Source organism: Solanum verrucosum, unplaced genomic scaffold (genome assembly GCF_900185275.1).
Source record: "Solanum verrucosum unplaced genomic scaffold, falcon-dt-bn FXZP01000062.1, whole genome shotgun sequence".
In the NCBI taxonomy this organism is placed as follows: domain Eukaryota; kingdom Viridiplantae; phylum Streptophyta; class Magnoliopsida; order Solanales; family Solanaceae; genus Solanum; species Solanum verrucosum.
The window spans coordinates 3,900,072-3,914,842 of record NW_026020477.1 but is presented as its reverse complement, the minus strand read 5'-3'; the positions used below and the strand labels follow the sequence as shown (position 1 = coordinate 3,914,842).

General features: G+C 31.4%; 2 protein-coding genes across 2 annotated transcripts; one reads left to right on the top strand and one right to left on the bottom strand.

The window, feature by feature from the left end:
• Positions 1-609: 609 nt before the first annotated feature.
• Positions 610-2,446, bottom strand: LOC125809243 (uncharacterized protein At4g06598-like). The gene is made up of 5 exons (XM_049488906.1): positions 1,948-2,446; positions 1,717-1,874; positions 1,547-1,622; positions 1,333-1,459; positions 610-1,240 (listed from the first exon to the last, which is right to left on the bottom strand). Exons 1-5 carry the CDS (start codon positions 2,404-2,406, stop codon positions 1,017-1,019), a joined length of 1,044 nt encoding a protein of 347 aa, XP_049344863.1. The 5' UTR covers positions 2,407-2,446; the 3' UTR covers positions 610-1,016.
• A 6,564-nt stretch (positions 2,447-9,010) lies between these two features.
• On the top strand, positions 9,011-9,617 carry LOC125809257 (wound-induced proteinase inhibitor 2-like). The gene is made up of 2 exons (XM_049488922.1): positions 9,011-9,075; positions 9,162-9,617. The coding sequence occupies exons 1-2, from the start codon at positions 9,039-9,041 to the stop codon at positions 9,563-9,565; spliced, it is 441 nt and encodes a 146-aa protein (XP_049344879.1). The 5' UTR covers positions 9,011-9,038; the 3' UTR covers positions 9,566-9,617.
• The last annotated feature ends 5,154 nt before the right edge of the window (positions 9,618-14,771 follow it).

The window sequence follows — 14,771 nt, the reverse complement described above, 5'->3', positions numbered from 1 at the left end:
AAATTCACATTATACAAGACGTTAAAACCTAAAGTAAGAACCCTATTACTCTTAATTTCTCTTTGTGTTGCACTTGTATAGTAATTTTCATGTTAGTTATATTGTTTCTATTTTATGCGTGTTCTGTAAAGTTACATTATTAATTATCTTGTCGCATCAAATTATTGGAGAAGACATATATTTATTTTTTAAGCATTTTCTTATTGATTAAATCAAAACCGAACCGTTACGGATCAAAATCGATAAAAAAATATCTTACTGATTTGATTATTGGTATTTAAAACTGAAAATCGATAAACCCAAATCAATATAACCAAACCGACACACCCCTAAATGAGATTACTTTCATACCTATATATATTGTTAAGTGATGAGAATTGTCACTAACTTTAGGGCATTTATATGTCCTTTATGGGAGACAAATAGGATAAACTAGTTATGATTTCCATCCCTTTCAACTTTATTTTCCTTAGTTTTCAAATGAAGGACTTAGAAGTATTTCGCAAATCTGATGGAGGCTTTTTCCGTGTTGCAAAGATGTGAAGGTGAATATGACATGATCAGACAGACACACCATAGTGATATATAATTGACAACATCAACATCGTGTTTGAAGAACAAACAGAAATTTATTGGAATCTGCATTAATACAAGAACCATCTCTACTATGCATAATATCATGTCACATGTGTGACATCTGAAAGCAGAATGGATGGTCACCATAGTCACAGTTTACAACAATTAAACCTCACCACTATATCTGCACAATTCCTTTTTAAACTCCAGAGGCCTATAGTTCAGTCAGGACTAGGCTGTTAACAAGTAGAAGCCTAAGAATATACTATGCAGGGCAGGATTCTCAATAATCTTTACAGGCCCCGATATGTCGTGGATCAAATATTTTTTAGTCTAAAAAGTTTCTGTAGTAATACCAAATCGCGATATTTGAAGGGGGGAAAAAAAGATAAAGAGACATTCAACCAACTTGGTAGGTTGTGAAAAGAATGAGTCTCTTTTTACATCCGGATTGAACCAGTCACTTGAACCCTGCTGGAATTGGCTTCATTGTTCTTGATTGAGAGGTTGGCAAATTGTGCTTCAAGATCTCTGCTTTTGTTTCGACGATGTTTAGAGGGATTCTGTTGTTGTGGCTGCTGATGCTGTTGTTGCATTTGTTGCCTCTGCATCTGATACATAGTTTGTAGCCTTGTGAGCTCTCTCTCCAACATCTCTTGCTCCACTGCATCAATCAAACATCATAGTAAGTTTTTCTATGAAACAATTAGAAAGTATGATTGCAACATTAAAAAGGAGAAAAAGAAGATGCATTACAATGTTTGATGAGCTGCTCCTGTGATAAGCTATCCAAACGCTGCCTCAGCGCTCTATTCTCCATGCTTAGTATAATATTTTGTTGGTCAACAAATTCAAGCTCCGCAGAAAGCTCAGATCCTTCTGCCTGAAATGTCACCAAATAGAAATAAGTTACATCTCTACCTGAAGTACAAATACAAAATGAAATGATGAGTCTTGTATTTTTTTCTACCTGTAAAGCTTGAACTGTTCTTTCAAGTTCAGCTATGTGCTGAAGTTTCCTGACACGTGATCGGTGAGCAGATTGCCTATATAAGAAATTATATGTTACTTCAATTTGTTGTAATGTTCTCAAGCAGTGTACTTTGCAACAAAATTGATGACATTGAAACGAAACCTTACTGTTTAGCACGTTTTGCATCTGCCTTGGACATGGAATGTTTGGCTTGTGCATTGTTTGATCTTTCACTAGAGCCCTCTTGGTTTTTCGAATTATTGATCTCTCTCATGTTATGCTTCTCATGGGAAACAGTTGATGCACCATTCAATTCCTGAGCAGCCTATAAAGATGGAAGGCCTCTGATTAATATCAGAAATGTATCGATCGAGTATTCAAATGTGTAGCTAATTTACCTTATTAAATTTCTCTTCATGGGAAGAATTTGGCTTTGTTTCATAGGGAACTGCACTCAAATCTTTGTAACTCACATAATTAACTGAACCCCAAGAAGCTCCTATATTTACATTCTTATTTTTAGGTTCTTCCAATGTGTTTAGCCTCTCTGCAGCTGCTCCTAAGTATGCAAAAGTATCACTTGCTGAACGTCGATGACCTTTGTGTACAACTGTCGTTGTCTCGGGAGGTTCATTCAAAAGGTCATCGAGCCAAGAAGGTTGCTCCTCTATAAGAAAGCTCTCAGAGTTACACCGATGATGGTGACTCGATCCCTCTGTTGACTTTGCTTTTCCCTTTGATCCATCCATGTTTGAATCTACATAGGACTGGAGAAAGGGAGAAGTAGAGTCCATAATCGACTGCTTGTTCGAAAAGGAGAAGTTTTTCAAGCTTGATGAACCATTTAAACTCTCCATTTCTAATGAAAATCTGCAAGGGATCAATGTTTGAAGTGATTAATTGATAATAAAAGGCTTACTATGAATACCTTCTAAATGGCAATTTGTTTGCTACATGGATAGGAAAATAGAAAAGGATGCCTTTGGAATAACAAATACTCGTTTTGTTACAATTTGTTTGTCTGATTTTGACTTGATTTGCACATAGTTTAAGAAAGTATGAAGACTTATATTTTATGATCTTAAACTAAAAATATGTAGAACGTATCAAAATGTCTTTTGATCTTGTGATTTTAAACATGTAATGTGAAAATTTAAAATTAAAGTGTTGCAAAAAGAAAGAAAAAGAGAGACATCCTTTTTAAAAGAGATTAAAAAGGAAAGTAAGACAAACAAATGCCCATTAATTTTGCTCTATGCAAATCTTGAGATGCCAAAAGAAGGTTAAAAAAAAAATCCAAATTTGAAGATAAAATAGGAGTTACAAACACACTTAAACCAGAGTATAGGTTCAGATCATCTAAATGATTTGTTCTAATTAATGTTGAGTTTAACAACATAGGGATGATGGTTCTTTTTCTCATGGAAAATTTAATCAAAGAAAAAAGACACACAAGTAGATATCCACTCTCCAACTTAAGTTGTCTAAATTTTGAATCCTCAATTACGTGATGGTCCCTCACAGGCTCACATTGAGGATGAAAGGACACTAATGAAATAGCAAAAATGCTTTATAGAACTCAAAGAAACCATTTACAAATCAAGTGATCAAAAGCAAGCATGAAATTTCACAATAAATAAACAATTCATAATTCTTCTCTTGTATCATTCCAATTTTATCGAATGTCCTCGATCAAATGGACACAATTCACATCTCTTACAAAAATAAAAGCAAGCCTATTAACAATTTGGATCAAAAAACAAAGATGAATTACCAAAGAGGGAGGTATCCCCAAGGGGGGTGTCTCAAAGAAGAGGTGAAGTTGAGAGACCCCACACTTTGGTCCTCAAACCTTTATGTTCATTTGCATTTGATTTTTGATTTTTTGGTTTGATTCTATAGCCTCTTGTCATCTTCTTGAAACTCAATACCATAAAAGAGAGAAAGACCGCACTTTACGTAACCAAATGGAAAGGGATCCTACCACGTTTTTGTACTATTATCAACAAAACATAATTATTTTCATTTTCATTTATAATCAATTATACTCTCTTTATTCGTTTTCTTTTGTTTCCCTTTAGACATAATATATATATATATATATATATATGCGCGCGCGCCTTTTAATTTGACATTATTTTATATTTATGTCCTTCAATTTTGGGTGTGAACAAGTAGACACTTTAACTTGTATAAAGTCGAAATAACTAAGTATATTTTTTTGTTTGTTGCAATAACAAGAATAAACATATATGATTGAAAAGTTGTCTCGAAAACTTTTATTAACCATATGATTTTAAATAGCAACTTAAACAAAGTAGCTAGTAAACTCATCCTATAACTAATTAGTGTAGTAAATCAAAGTATTAAATTATTTCTATAGCAAAACAATTAATAATTCCAGTAAATTTGTAACAGTGCCAATGAATTGTCTTGAATATAAAATTATTACTATAACATATATTGTTTGTTTCATATTCAGTAGGATTATTCAGAGTTGTATATTTCATTTTTAATTGTTCATAATTTGTGACACTAGTTCTTAAAGAGTGTAAAGTAGAATTTTATATTATATTCCCTTGAAATTATTTTACTTATGTTATCGATCGGATTATACTGTGCCTTTCTTTATTAAGTAAATTATTTTGGATTGTGATTACATTTAAATTGATTCACTTACTGGGTAAGGTGACATATTATTTTTCTCGATATTAAGTAGCTTGTTTTCTACAAATTCATCATTATATAGAGAATAGAGTCTTTGTAGTGTGTTCTTGATGACAAAGATAGTTTCATCATCTTGCGTTTACCCTATAAAATATTTTGGTGCTATTTTTCTGGTGACTCCTTGATACTTGTGATTGATCTACTTGATACCTATGATTGGCATACTTGATATTTATTGATTGTTGAACTGTAACTATTGGACTGCGATTGTTAAGCCTTGAGAACTGTGTATCTTAAAATTGTTAAATCTGGCTGATTTCTATGCATGCAGGTAGTAGTTGAGGTGGTTCAGTTGGGATGAAAGGAGTACTCGTATTCCAGCTAGTTTTGCTTTGTTTAAGTGGTTACTTGTTGAGTTCCGTGTTGTTTGGTACTCACTCTTTGCTTCTATACTTGTGTAGGTTCCGAGTCCGGACCTGTGCGACCTTTCTCCTTCATCTTTTTCGAGGATACATTCAGAGGTAGTTGCTTGTCATCCGGTGGGGCCCTCTTGTTCCTTACTGTTTTGTTCTATTTGACAAACAAAGACATTCAGACTTGTATTATCTTTCAAATTCTAGATTATTACATTAGTGACATGTACACATGACAACCATGTTATGTGAGTAATTTAGAATGACTAAGTTTTCCGCTCTTATGCTATTATTGTTTTACTTTTCACATTTGTTTCACATTGTTGGGTTTGAGGTTGACCTGTATTGGTGGGATAGATGAGTGTCATCACGACCATTTTTCATCAATATAAGTATATAAATGCCTCTTATAATTTTGTATATTATTTTATATTGGATATATAATATTGTATATCAAATTTTTAAATACTTTTATTGAAAAGAAATATGAAAGTGTTGTATATTATTCTATACCAAATGTATATTATTGTATATATGAAATTGTGCTTGGACTAAAGATTTATTATACAAATTTTCAGCTATATTTTTGCAATAGAAATTAGATAATTCATAATTGGATTTCTCTCTATTTTTCTTTTCTCCGTTCACTATTGTTTGTCAGGATAAGATCATGCACAACCCTTAAGAAAAATTTAATATAAGGTGCAATTTGACTAATATAACCCTACTATCAATCATTATTAAAATGGTTTGTACTTTTTGAAAACTGTAAAAGCAACTTTTTTCACATTAAAGTAGTCTTGTAATTTTAAAATGACTATTTTTTGAAACCGGTAGTTATGTAATTATTAAAGACAGAATTGAAAAAAAAAAGACTAATTATTTCTTGATTGTTTAAATTGACAATTAATTTTGGACAACTATTTTTAGTATATATGACAAACAATAGTAGACGGAGGGAGTACATAATTATACTCATTTAGGAAGGTTAATGCATCACATGATGATAGAGTACCGTTGATGCATATATCACTAGATTTGATTTTGTAGTTCTTTTAAATATGAATTTAGTTTTAATTATTTTCAAATTGGAGATTTCTTTATATATATATATATATATGTATATAATTAGCCTCTTCTTTATTTCAGTATTAGAATTAGCTTATTAACAACAATAATAAAAAGATTCTTATAATCACAATTCTGTATCGGCACACTCCACAGTAAATAAAAAGCAAATAAAAATAAAAATAAAAACGTATGACAACAAAGAAAATGAAAAGGCTTTAAGGATAGTTTTGTAATTATTTTTTCTAATGCAAGTGTTAAAATGTTACTCCCTCTGTTCCAATTTATGTGACACTTTTCATTTTTCGGGAGTCAAACAGTTTAAGTTTGACCGGAAATTTGCGATGGAATCTTCAATTTTTTGGAAACAAAATTTATATATTTGTAAACTACGTAAAAATCACTATAAGTCACAATAATTGATAATTCAAAATGTTTAAAAAATATATGAAAAAATTACGGTCAAAGATAGACTTGTTTGAATCTCGAGATCCGACCACATAAATTGGGACAGAGGGAGTGCATATTACTAATACCTAAAATTTCTTGGTATTAGTAATACACAACTTGACATACCATATAGGAGTCGTTTGATAGAGTGTACATGCATTAGGTGTGTGTATTAATAATACCTTATTTGGTACATTTTTTTATGTCATGTATAACTAATGTAATCATTAGTTATACACTATATTGTATATTAAGTTGTGTATTGATTCAAAGATACTATACTAACAAATATTCTTTAGTACTAGATTGAATTTCTCTTTCCCAATAAAGTACCAATCCTAATTTCTATTTGGACAAGTATTTTCTCTGGCCATCAGGGGTTTGCAGGTTCACATGAATTCATATTTTTTGTAAGTCATATATGGTAAAATCATATTTTTAAAATATTTAAATATAAATGTGAGAATCCACAGTTAAAATATCAATTTGATAATATTTGGGTGTATCTTAATTTTTAAGTGAAATTAGAAATTTAAATCTAATTTAGACATTGAAAATTTGTAGGATTTTACAAGATTAATTCTATTTCAATTAAGTTTTTTGGAAGCTACTTTACCCTAAATCCTAAATTATGCCTATATAAGTAATATTATAATATACCTTAAAGAGTCATTTTGAAATATCCCGCAAGTTCATGGAATATTCACAAAGATCAATGGATATTAAATAAATCTTAAAATATCTCATAAACTCTTGAGATATTCATTAAGAGATCAAAATATGCTAGACTCTTCTTGATAATCAAATAAATTTCAAGAAGATCCACAAGCACAAATCTTCCATAGAGATCAAGTTCAAATCATCATAGTTCTTTCAAAGAAGTATTGAAAATTTGTTGCAAAAACTTATATCTAGGGGCGGATCTACGTGGACAGATGGGGTGCCACGTCACCCAGGGATCTCAAAAAAACGTTGTATATATATGTACATATGTATAATAATTCAATATATATTACTATTGTCACCCAATAACTATAATGCGGAACAACTCAATTAGCAAAGGAGTTGGTCTGCCACACAACCAATGCAGGTTTGAACCTCACTCCGTTCATTCTTATTTATTTACTATTCTTTATTAATTCAAATTGACTCCTTTTCATAATTAGTTTTTAGCTTTTTTTTTACTTTCTCTTGCACTAATTATTAATCTCTTGATATGAGTGTTACATATTTATTTTTTTATCAATTAATGAGTACTGAATTATGAACGTCAAATAAATATTGTTAAGAATATATTTAAATAGTAATTTTAAAAAAATATAATTTTTAAAAATGATGAATATTATTATTAGAGTTTTTTTTTCTAATTTAAAGGTTCTTTCGGTCTTCACCGACGTTCTTGCTAAGTAAGATGACTAGGCTGAAACTACAATTTTTATTCTTTCCCTACTATATATCTCCAACAACACATAAAGTCAATGGAATATGAATATATTATGTTAATACTATTAGATGATTTATACAAACTCAAATTTTAATATGAAAAATCTTTTTTTCTCAAAGTTTCAGCGAATAAGACATCTAATTCCAAAAAGAAAATCAAAATTGAATTGTTTTAGTTATCTCTAATCTTAGAATATCTAGAAGAAAATATTACTAACATGCATATTTGATCGATTTGTTTATAATAAAAAAATAGAATAATCAATAACCCGATATGTAACCCAAAATTAAAGCAATCGATCCTTTTATCTTACTTGAACGTTGTGGCACCCACGACCTCCAAATACTAGATCCGCCTCTGCTTATATCTATTTTGTTTCTTCTTTGAGAGTAGTATTGAAAATATTCCTAAGCTCGATCTGAATTATTTGTTTCATCCTCGAACTATTGACAGTCAAACATCATTTTTACTTGACTAACTGAACTTAAATATATCTCCAATTTTATTACGTAAATTTTGAGTTATATTTTTGCATCGTAACCAAAATAATTGTACTTTTATAAATTTATCATTTTTTATTTAATCGAAGTGTTTGAAATCATAACGTTACCTACCTCCACTTTTCAGGTTTTGAAATCCTTAGTCATACCTACCACATTGGTTAATTATATTATACAGATATAATTGTACTCATTTTGGAAGCTTTTTGCAGATTGGTTCGATTCCCAAGCATAGTGGAAAGGAAAGGGGAAAAAAAGGGAACTAAAACACTCTCTGCAAATATTATTTTATACTCCTTTTCTCGGTTTCAATTTGTTTAACTTATAATTTTAATTTGATATGAAATTTAGAAAATATAAAAGAATTATTAGATTTGTAATTTAAATTTAAAGATATGTTAAATACATCAAAATATTTTTTAATGTTATGCCCATTGTTAGCATGTTATGTGAAAAAATTAAAATTAAAAAGTTGTTTAAAATAAAAATAATCATCATTTTTTTAAAACGAAATAAAGAGAACAAACTGAGTATCTGACAAACACCATCAAGCATCTCTTGTTACCATCACATGTTATCTATTACAACATGGTATAAAAAAAAATTGACACTATCAATGCATAAGTTTACCTATAAGATCGTTTGATGTGAGGTATATATAAGGTATAATAATTTCGTAATAAAATACAAAATATTTTTATCATGTATTTGGTTGGAGGTATTAGATAGTTTTTGATTTATTTATTCTACCATTTTTACTATAATAATGAAATAAGTTATCTCATACACATAATGAGATAACATATCCAAAAATAATTAATCCCAAAATAATTTGTTTCCAACCAAACTACTCCTTATAGATGAGTTAATTTGCTATAAATAGGTGGAGAGGATAACACACTCTTCACTCAAATATAACAAGTTGAAGGTAATAAACACAAGAAAGTATGGCCTTTAACAAAGTTGCTCTCCTCATTTTGTTTGGTAAGTCTTTAAATTTCTTATCATCTATGGTAATTCTACATTAAACCCTTATACATATTTGCTAATGACTTTATTTATTTATTCAGCCATTTTTGCTGGAACTATTTTACTTTTAAGCCAAGTGGATGCAGCGCCTGCTTGTCCACGTAACTGTAATCCAACTATTCAGTATGGGAGATGCCCAAAATCTGGAAATAAGAAGTTTAAAGTTGGATGCACAAACTGTTGCTCAGGCACTGAAGGTTGCAACTATTTCAGTGCTAACGGAACATTCATTTGTGAAGGACAGACGAAAAAGACTATAGACGAAATAAATAAAGTTTGTCCCTTTAATTGTAATCCAAGAATAGCGTACTCGATATGTCCAGGAAATAAAAGGAGTAAAGGTAAAATATGCACCAATTGTTGCGCAGGTAAAAAGGGTTGCAACTATTTCAGTACCGATGGAACATTTGTTTGTGAAGGAGAATCTAAAGTCAAAAGCTCCTAATATATAGTAGTTGTTTTTCTGTATTTTTACTTTTCTATGTTTAAAATAATTATCTCATGTACGAGTGTCAAGTGTGTGATGTGGCAGTGGATGTATACAATTTTCAACTGTTTGTGCTAGGTTTTCAAGAGCCTAATCAATGGTGTGTTGGTTTATCTTATTCAATTTGATTCTCTATCCGACAATCATCACTATGAGCTATGTGATGATACATTGTTTTCTCCACGCTGTCAGAATTGTCCTATACCTTGTCGGAGTATAAGACATCCTCAACTAAGTAGATCCACTAAGTTATGCTTAAAAATCAATAAGGAATCATCTAAAAAGTATGATCCTTTCTACCCATGTTGGCTACATGATTTATGAGGACTCTGAGTTGTTTGAACTCATCCCCATATCGTTGCTCAATACCATTCCCAATAATATAACTCAACTCATATGTTTGAAAACATTTCCTCAACCTCAAACTTTGATATTATTACTCAAAAGGTTCTCTTAAAAGAGATTATACTCAAAAACTCCTCATGAACTCATTTGAAAATCGATGTTTCCTCTCATTTTAAATGTAAAAAACATTTACTCTTAGAAATACTTAATTCCCATATATTCATTTTGAAAATTGAAACTCAACTCTCCTCATTCTCATACACAATCAAGTCTTAAAACAAGTTTTAAAAGATTGTAAAAGACTTCTCAAAATGACTCGAAAGAACTCTAAAGACTTAACCCTTAACTCTACCTTGAATTTGAATTATGAATTCAAGGGTTATGATTCATGTTATGAAGGATCTCTCGATGTTTAGATGTAGTTTAGAGTAGTTAGAATCATAAAGGAGTAAAGATACACCTTAAAAGAACTCAAACGGGTCAAACGATGGAAAAACGACGGGGGCAGGTGACCCTGGCGCACTGAGTGGCGCCAGCCCCTGAAGTTCAGAGATCTCATCTTGGTGCACTATAGGGGCGCCGCGCCCGCCCTTCTGGTGCATCAGTGGCGCGTCGCGCCACCCCTCCCTCAAAACGACCCAACGAATTTTTCTTCTCGTTTTCTGACCCTAAATCTCCGAGATTCGATTGCTTTCCTCAAATTTTCCTTAGATTCAATTACCCAATACAAGTACACAATAACCTACTCACTTTTCCTTAAGAACAACCCTCGAAGATCGAAATCTTCACCTCAAGATTTCATCAAACTCCATAAACAAAGCATGAAGAACAAAACCTCAAGAACACCCATCAAGAATTCAAATCATTCAACCTTTAGAACAAAATTACGGATGAAATTTACATGATTGGCATGTGGGTGAACGAACCCAACACTATGAAAACTTACATACCTTAATTTGACAAAATTTCTCGACAAATCTCAAGAATCTTGACGAACGCCTTGAACTCATCTCAAAACACTAAGCATAATTTAAAGTTGTAAAAACTGACCCAAATCAATTTAGACTCCTAAAATATTACTAAAAACGTATAGATCTGATGGGGTAAGGAAAAGACAAAAATAACCTTCATTAGTTTTGGTAAATTTTCTTAATTGGACAGGTTGACTTCAAATGGGCATATCTCCCTCATCCGAATTCAAAATTTAGAAAACACAATGACGTTGGAAAGAGGATTCCAATATCTTTCATTTGATATCTTTTGGGCCACCTAAATCATCATGTACGAAAAGTTATGACCGTTTGAAATTAACCTAAAACTCACAACTTAAGCTTTACTTGAACAAATCTCAAATTAGCTCTTTCTAAATTTAGCTCCTTCTAATACCGAGGTGTTACACAAACTACTATCTTTTCACATTTCAATTAATCTAAGATAATTTTTTATATGTTATGTATCTATAAAATAGTACTAAAATTAAGTTAGAATATTAAAAAAATGGTTAACTCTCGAAATTTCACCCATATTGCATAATTGAGAATGACGGAGAAATATATATTATTTGAAATTACATTAAGAGTACTATAAATCACAAAAATTAAGGAATGTTGTAGATATAGAACTTCACATCAAATTAGTAGAGTTGACCTCCATTATCACACTCCAAAGTGTATCCCAAACTCCATTAATGATATTCACCATTGCCAGAGAATCAGATTCCACTATGATATGAGAATATTGATTCTCTAAACAGTATTGCAATCCTTCCTTACTGCAATAACTTCTGCTACCAAGCTAGAGGAATCCTGAATCTTCATCCCTTTTGCTCCCAGTAGGTTATCAAAGATTAATTGGCAAAAGGTTCACTCTCAAAACTTAATTTGAGAAATAGACGCTTGATTTCTTTTTGATTTAATGTTTAGGATTAGGGTTAGGAAAAGTGAAAAAATGGGGTTGAGTTGTGGGGTCATGGACCTTTTTATCACTGTAAGAACTTGGAGGATAAAAATACAAGTATATAAAATATTATTTTCATCCCAACACTTTACATTAAATTAAATTACAATCCCAAGAAATAAAAAAAAATATTTAATAATATTTTGTAAACATTTTCCGAGGAAACCTCAGAACGTTCTCAGAGAACGTCTTCTCCAAGTGCCTCTTCGTCTTCCATAAACCTGTTTTATCGAAATTATCAACCTCCATAAAACTGACCATTCTCTAACAAACCTTCCATCTTCCATTATTTAAAACATAGAGAAAAGTGAGATCCTACAATTGTCCCTGAAAAACGAACTGGAGTGGGTCTTTTTTTCATCAATCCTCTTCCCCAAGTTCAGTTGAATCTTTTTCAATCTTCTTCCTCTCAAGCAAGTTTAATAATGTTTTCAATAGCTTTTAGCCTATTTGATTTTTTTTTATTGCAATAGCTAAATTTAGATATCTGCTGAAAGTTCTAAAAATTTCACCCATTTTAGTTCATGCTTTTTATTTGGAATCATTACTGATGTTTTGCTTTGGATAATGCGTAGAATTTTTTTATTTTTTTATGTTTATCTGGCCTATCAATTTGAAAATTTTTAACTGTGTTTTGATCGATTTTATGGTATTTATGTCAATGGCATTGTTGAGTCTTGTTGGAATTGCTACTTGTTTTGCATATTTTTTTTAACATTACTCTAATTGTGTTAATAGACTACTGGTCGATATTTTGATATGAAAATTATATTTTTATATATAGTACAATATGGCTAAAATTAGAGGCGGCATCGTTAAATGATCTGTTTCTAAGGCTTCTAAAAATAAGAAACGAAAGGCTGTAGAAGTTTTCAAATCTTCAAAAAAGAAAAAAATTATAGTTGAAGAACCTGAGTCTAACTCAGATTCTGATATAATGACTGAGATTCACAACTGCGAGGCCAGTAGTGTCCATGCTAGTGATGATGTTGAATCTAGTGAAGAAAAAACTGATAGTGAAGATGATGAGAGTTGTAGAGATACCTGAGATGAGGATGATGATCCTATGTCCCTGCTAATTTGTGCAAGGGATATCTCTTGTAAGTCGTATAATCTAACCACATGGATGGATGAGTTAGGATAGTTTCCAGCGAAAATTTCAATGAGAGCACGGATGGTTGTTTATCGTGATTTTAGAAAACTTTTAGTTCAAGCAAAAAATTTATAATGACTTGAAAGGTACTTGTTTTGGACACTTGAGGCATATTCCAGAATATTTCAAGTTCAATGGACAGATGGTCCATTATATGTTGCTACAACATGTGAAAAATGATTTTAAAAAAATTACATGAAATGTGGTTCTGTGTGAATGATAAGTCTGCTTGTTTTAGCTTAAGAGAATTTTCATTCATTACGGAGCTAAATTGCTCAGCATATCCCCATGATGCAAAAATGACAAAAGTCCTTCAAAAATGTGAGAAATTTCATTATAAGGTGACCAAGAATAAGAACATCACTACTACAAAGTCGATGAGTTTGTTCAAGGGTACCCGATTGAATAATGAGCAGAAGTTGAAGTGCACTTTATTTTGGTTCGTCCACTCGATGTTGCTTATCCATGATCGATATAGATTGTGGATTCAAACCACATTAAAATGGTGGATGATTTAGATTTCTTAAGAGTTATCCATGGGGGAAAGAGCATTTTGATCTAACAGTGTTGTATTTGAAGAATAAAATCAATTTGAAGAACAGAGTAAAATGTATAATGAAAGAGGGAATGCATCGTATGCTCTGTATGACTTTCCCTGGGCATTTCTGGTACTTATTATCAGTTATGTACTTGATTTATGATAGACTCTTATATATTTATATAGCATTTCATAGCCTCTATTCATTTATTTTTTATTTTATTAATTTCAGGTTTGGATTTATGAGGCTTTTCCTCATCTTGATAAGTATGCCAAGAACTATATATCTTATTAGTGTTGAAGTGTAGATGTCGTTGGTACAATCTAAACCAAGTACATGAAAAGGTATCAACTATCTTAATTATCTATATATTTTAACCAACAGTGACAATAGATATCCGAGTTTTACAACAATAACAAAGTATAAATTGCTACTTTTTTGATGTCGTCTGATTTTTCAACAATTCTTTAAGGTGTCGTTTGGTAAAGTGTATATCTAAGCAAGACTTGTATTAGTTATATGTTTGATTAGTAATACATAGGTTATTTATTATGCATTGTTTGATTTAGGGCATTAGAAATAGCATGCATGAGGAAAATTCATAATTTTAGTGGGAAAAAATGTTAAAATAAATGTTTTGGAGAAAATTGTTGGGTAACAAACCTATCCCACATCGGATGGAGAAGAAGAAATGTATCTATATATAAGTGCTCAGCCAACTCCATTAGTATGAGGCCTTTTGGGATGTGCCCAAAAACAAATCCGTAAGGGCTTGACCCAAAGCAGACAATATCATACTAATGTGGAGTTAGGGTGGTGGTACATGCGGTCACAACAAGTGGTATCAGAGCCATGGTTCAATGATGGAACCAGGTTACAGATGAGTGTTTATCTTGGTGGGTGTAGTTCTAGCCGCAACCTCTTTTACAGTAATGAAGATCTTTGTTGGAGAAATTGTTTCAGAGAGGTTCTCTGTGTCAAGACGTAGATTTGATGGAGGAGATTATGGAGAAGAGATGCAAGATCCTAAAGATTATGTGAAGAAGGTGGACAAATTTATTTTGTCAGAAATTCAGGCCAAGGGGGAGATTTGTTGGGGTTTATTTGCCCTGATTTCTTACCATAAATAAGTTTTCCTTTTAGGAAAAGGTTTTAATATTTTGAGTAGTCT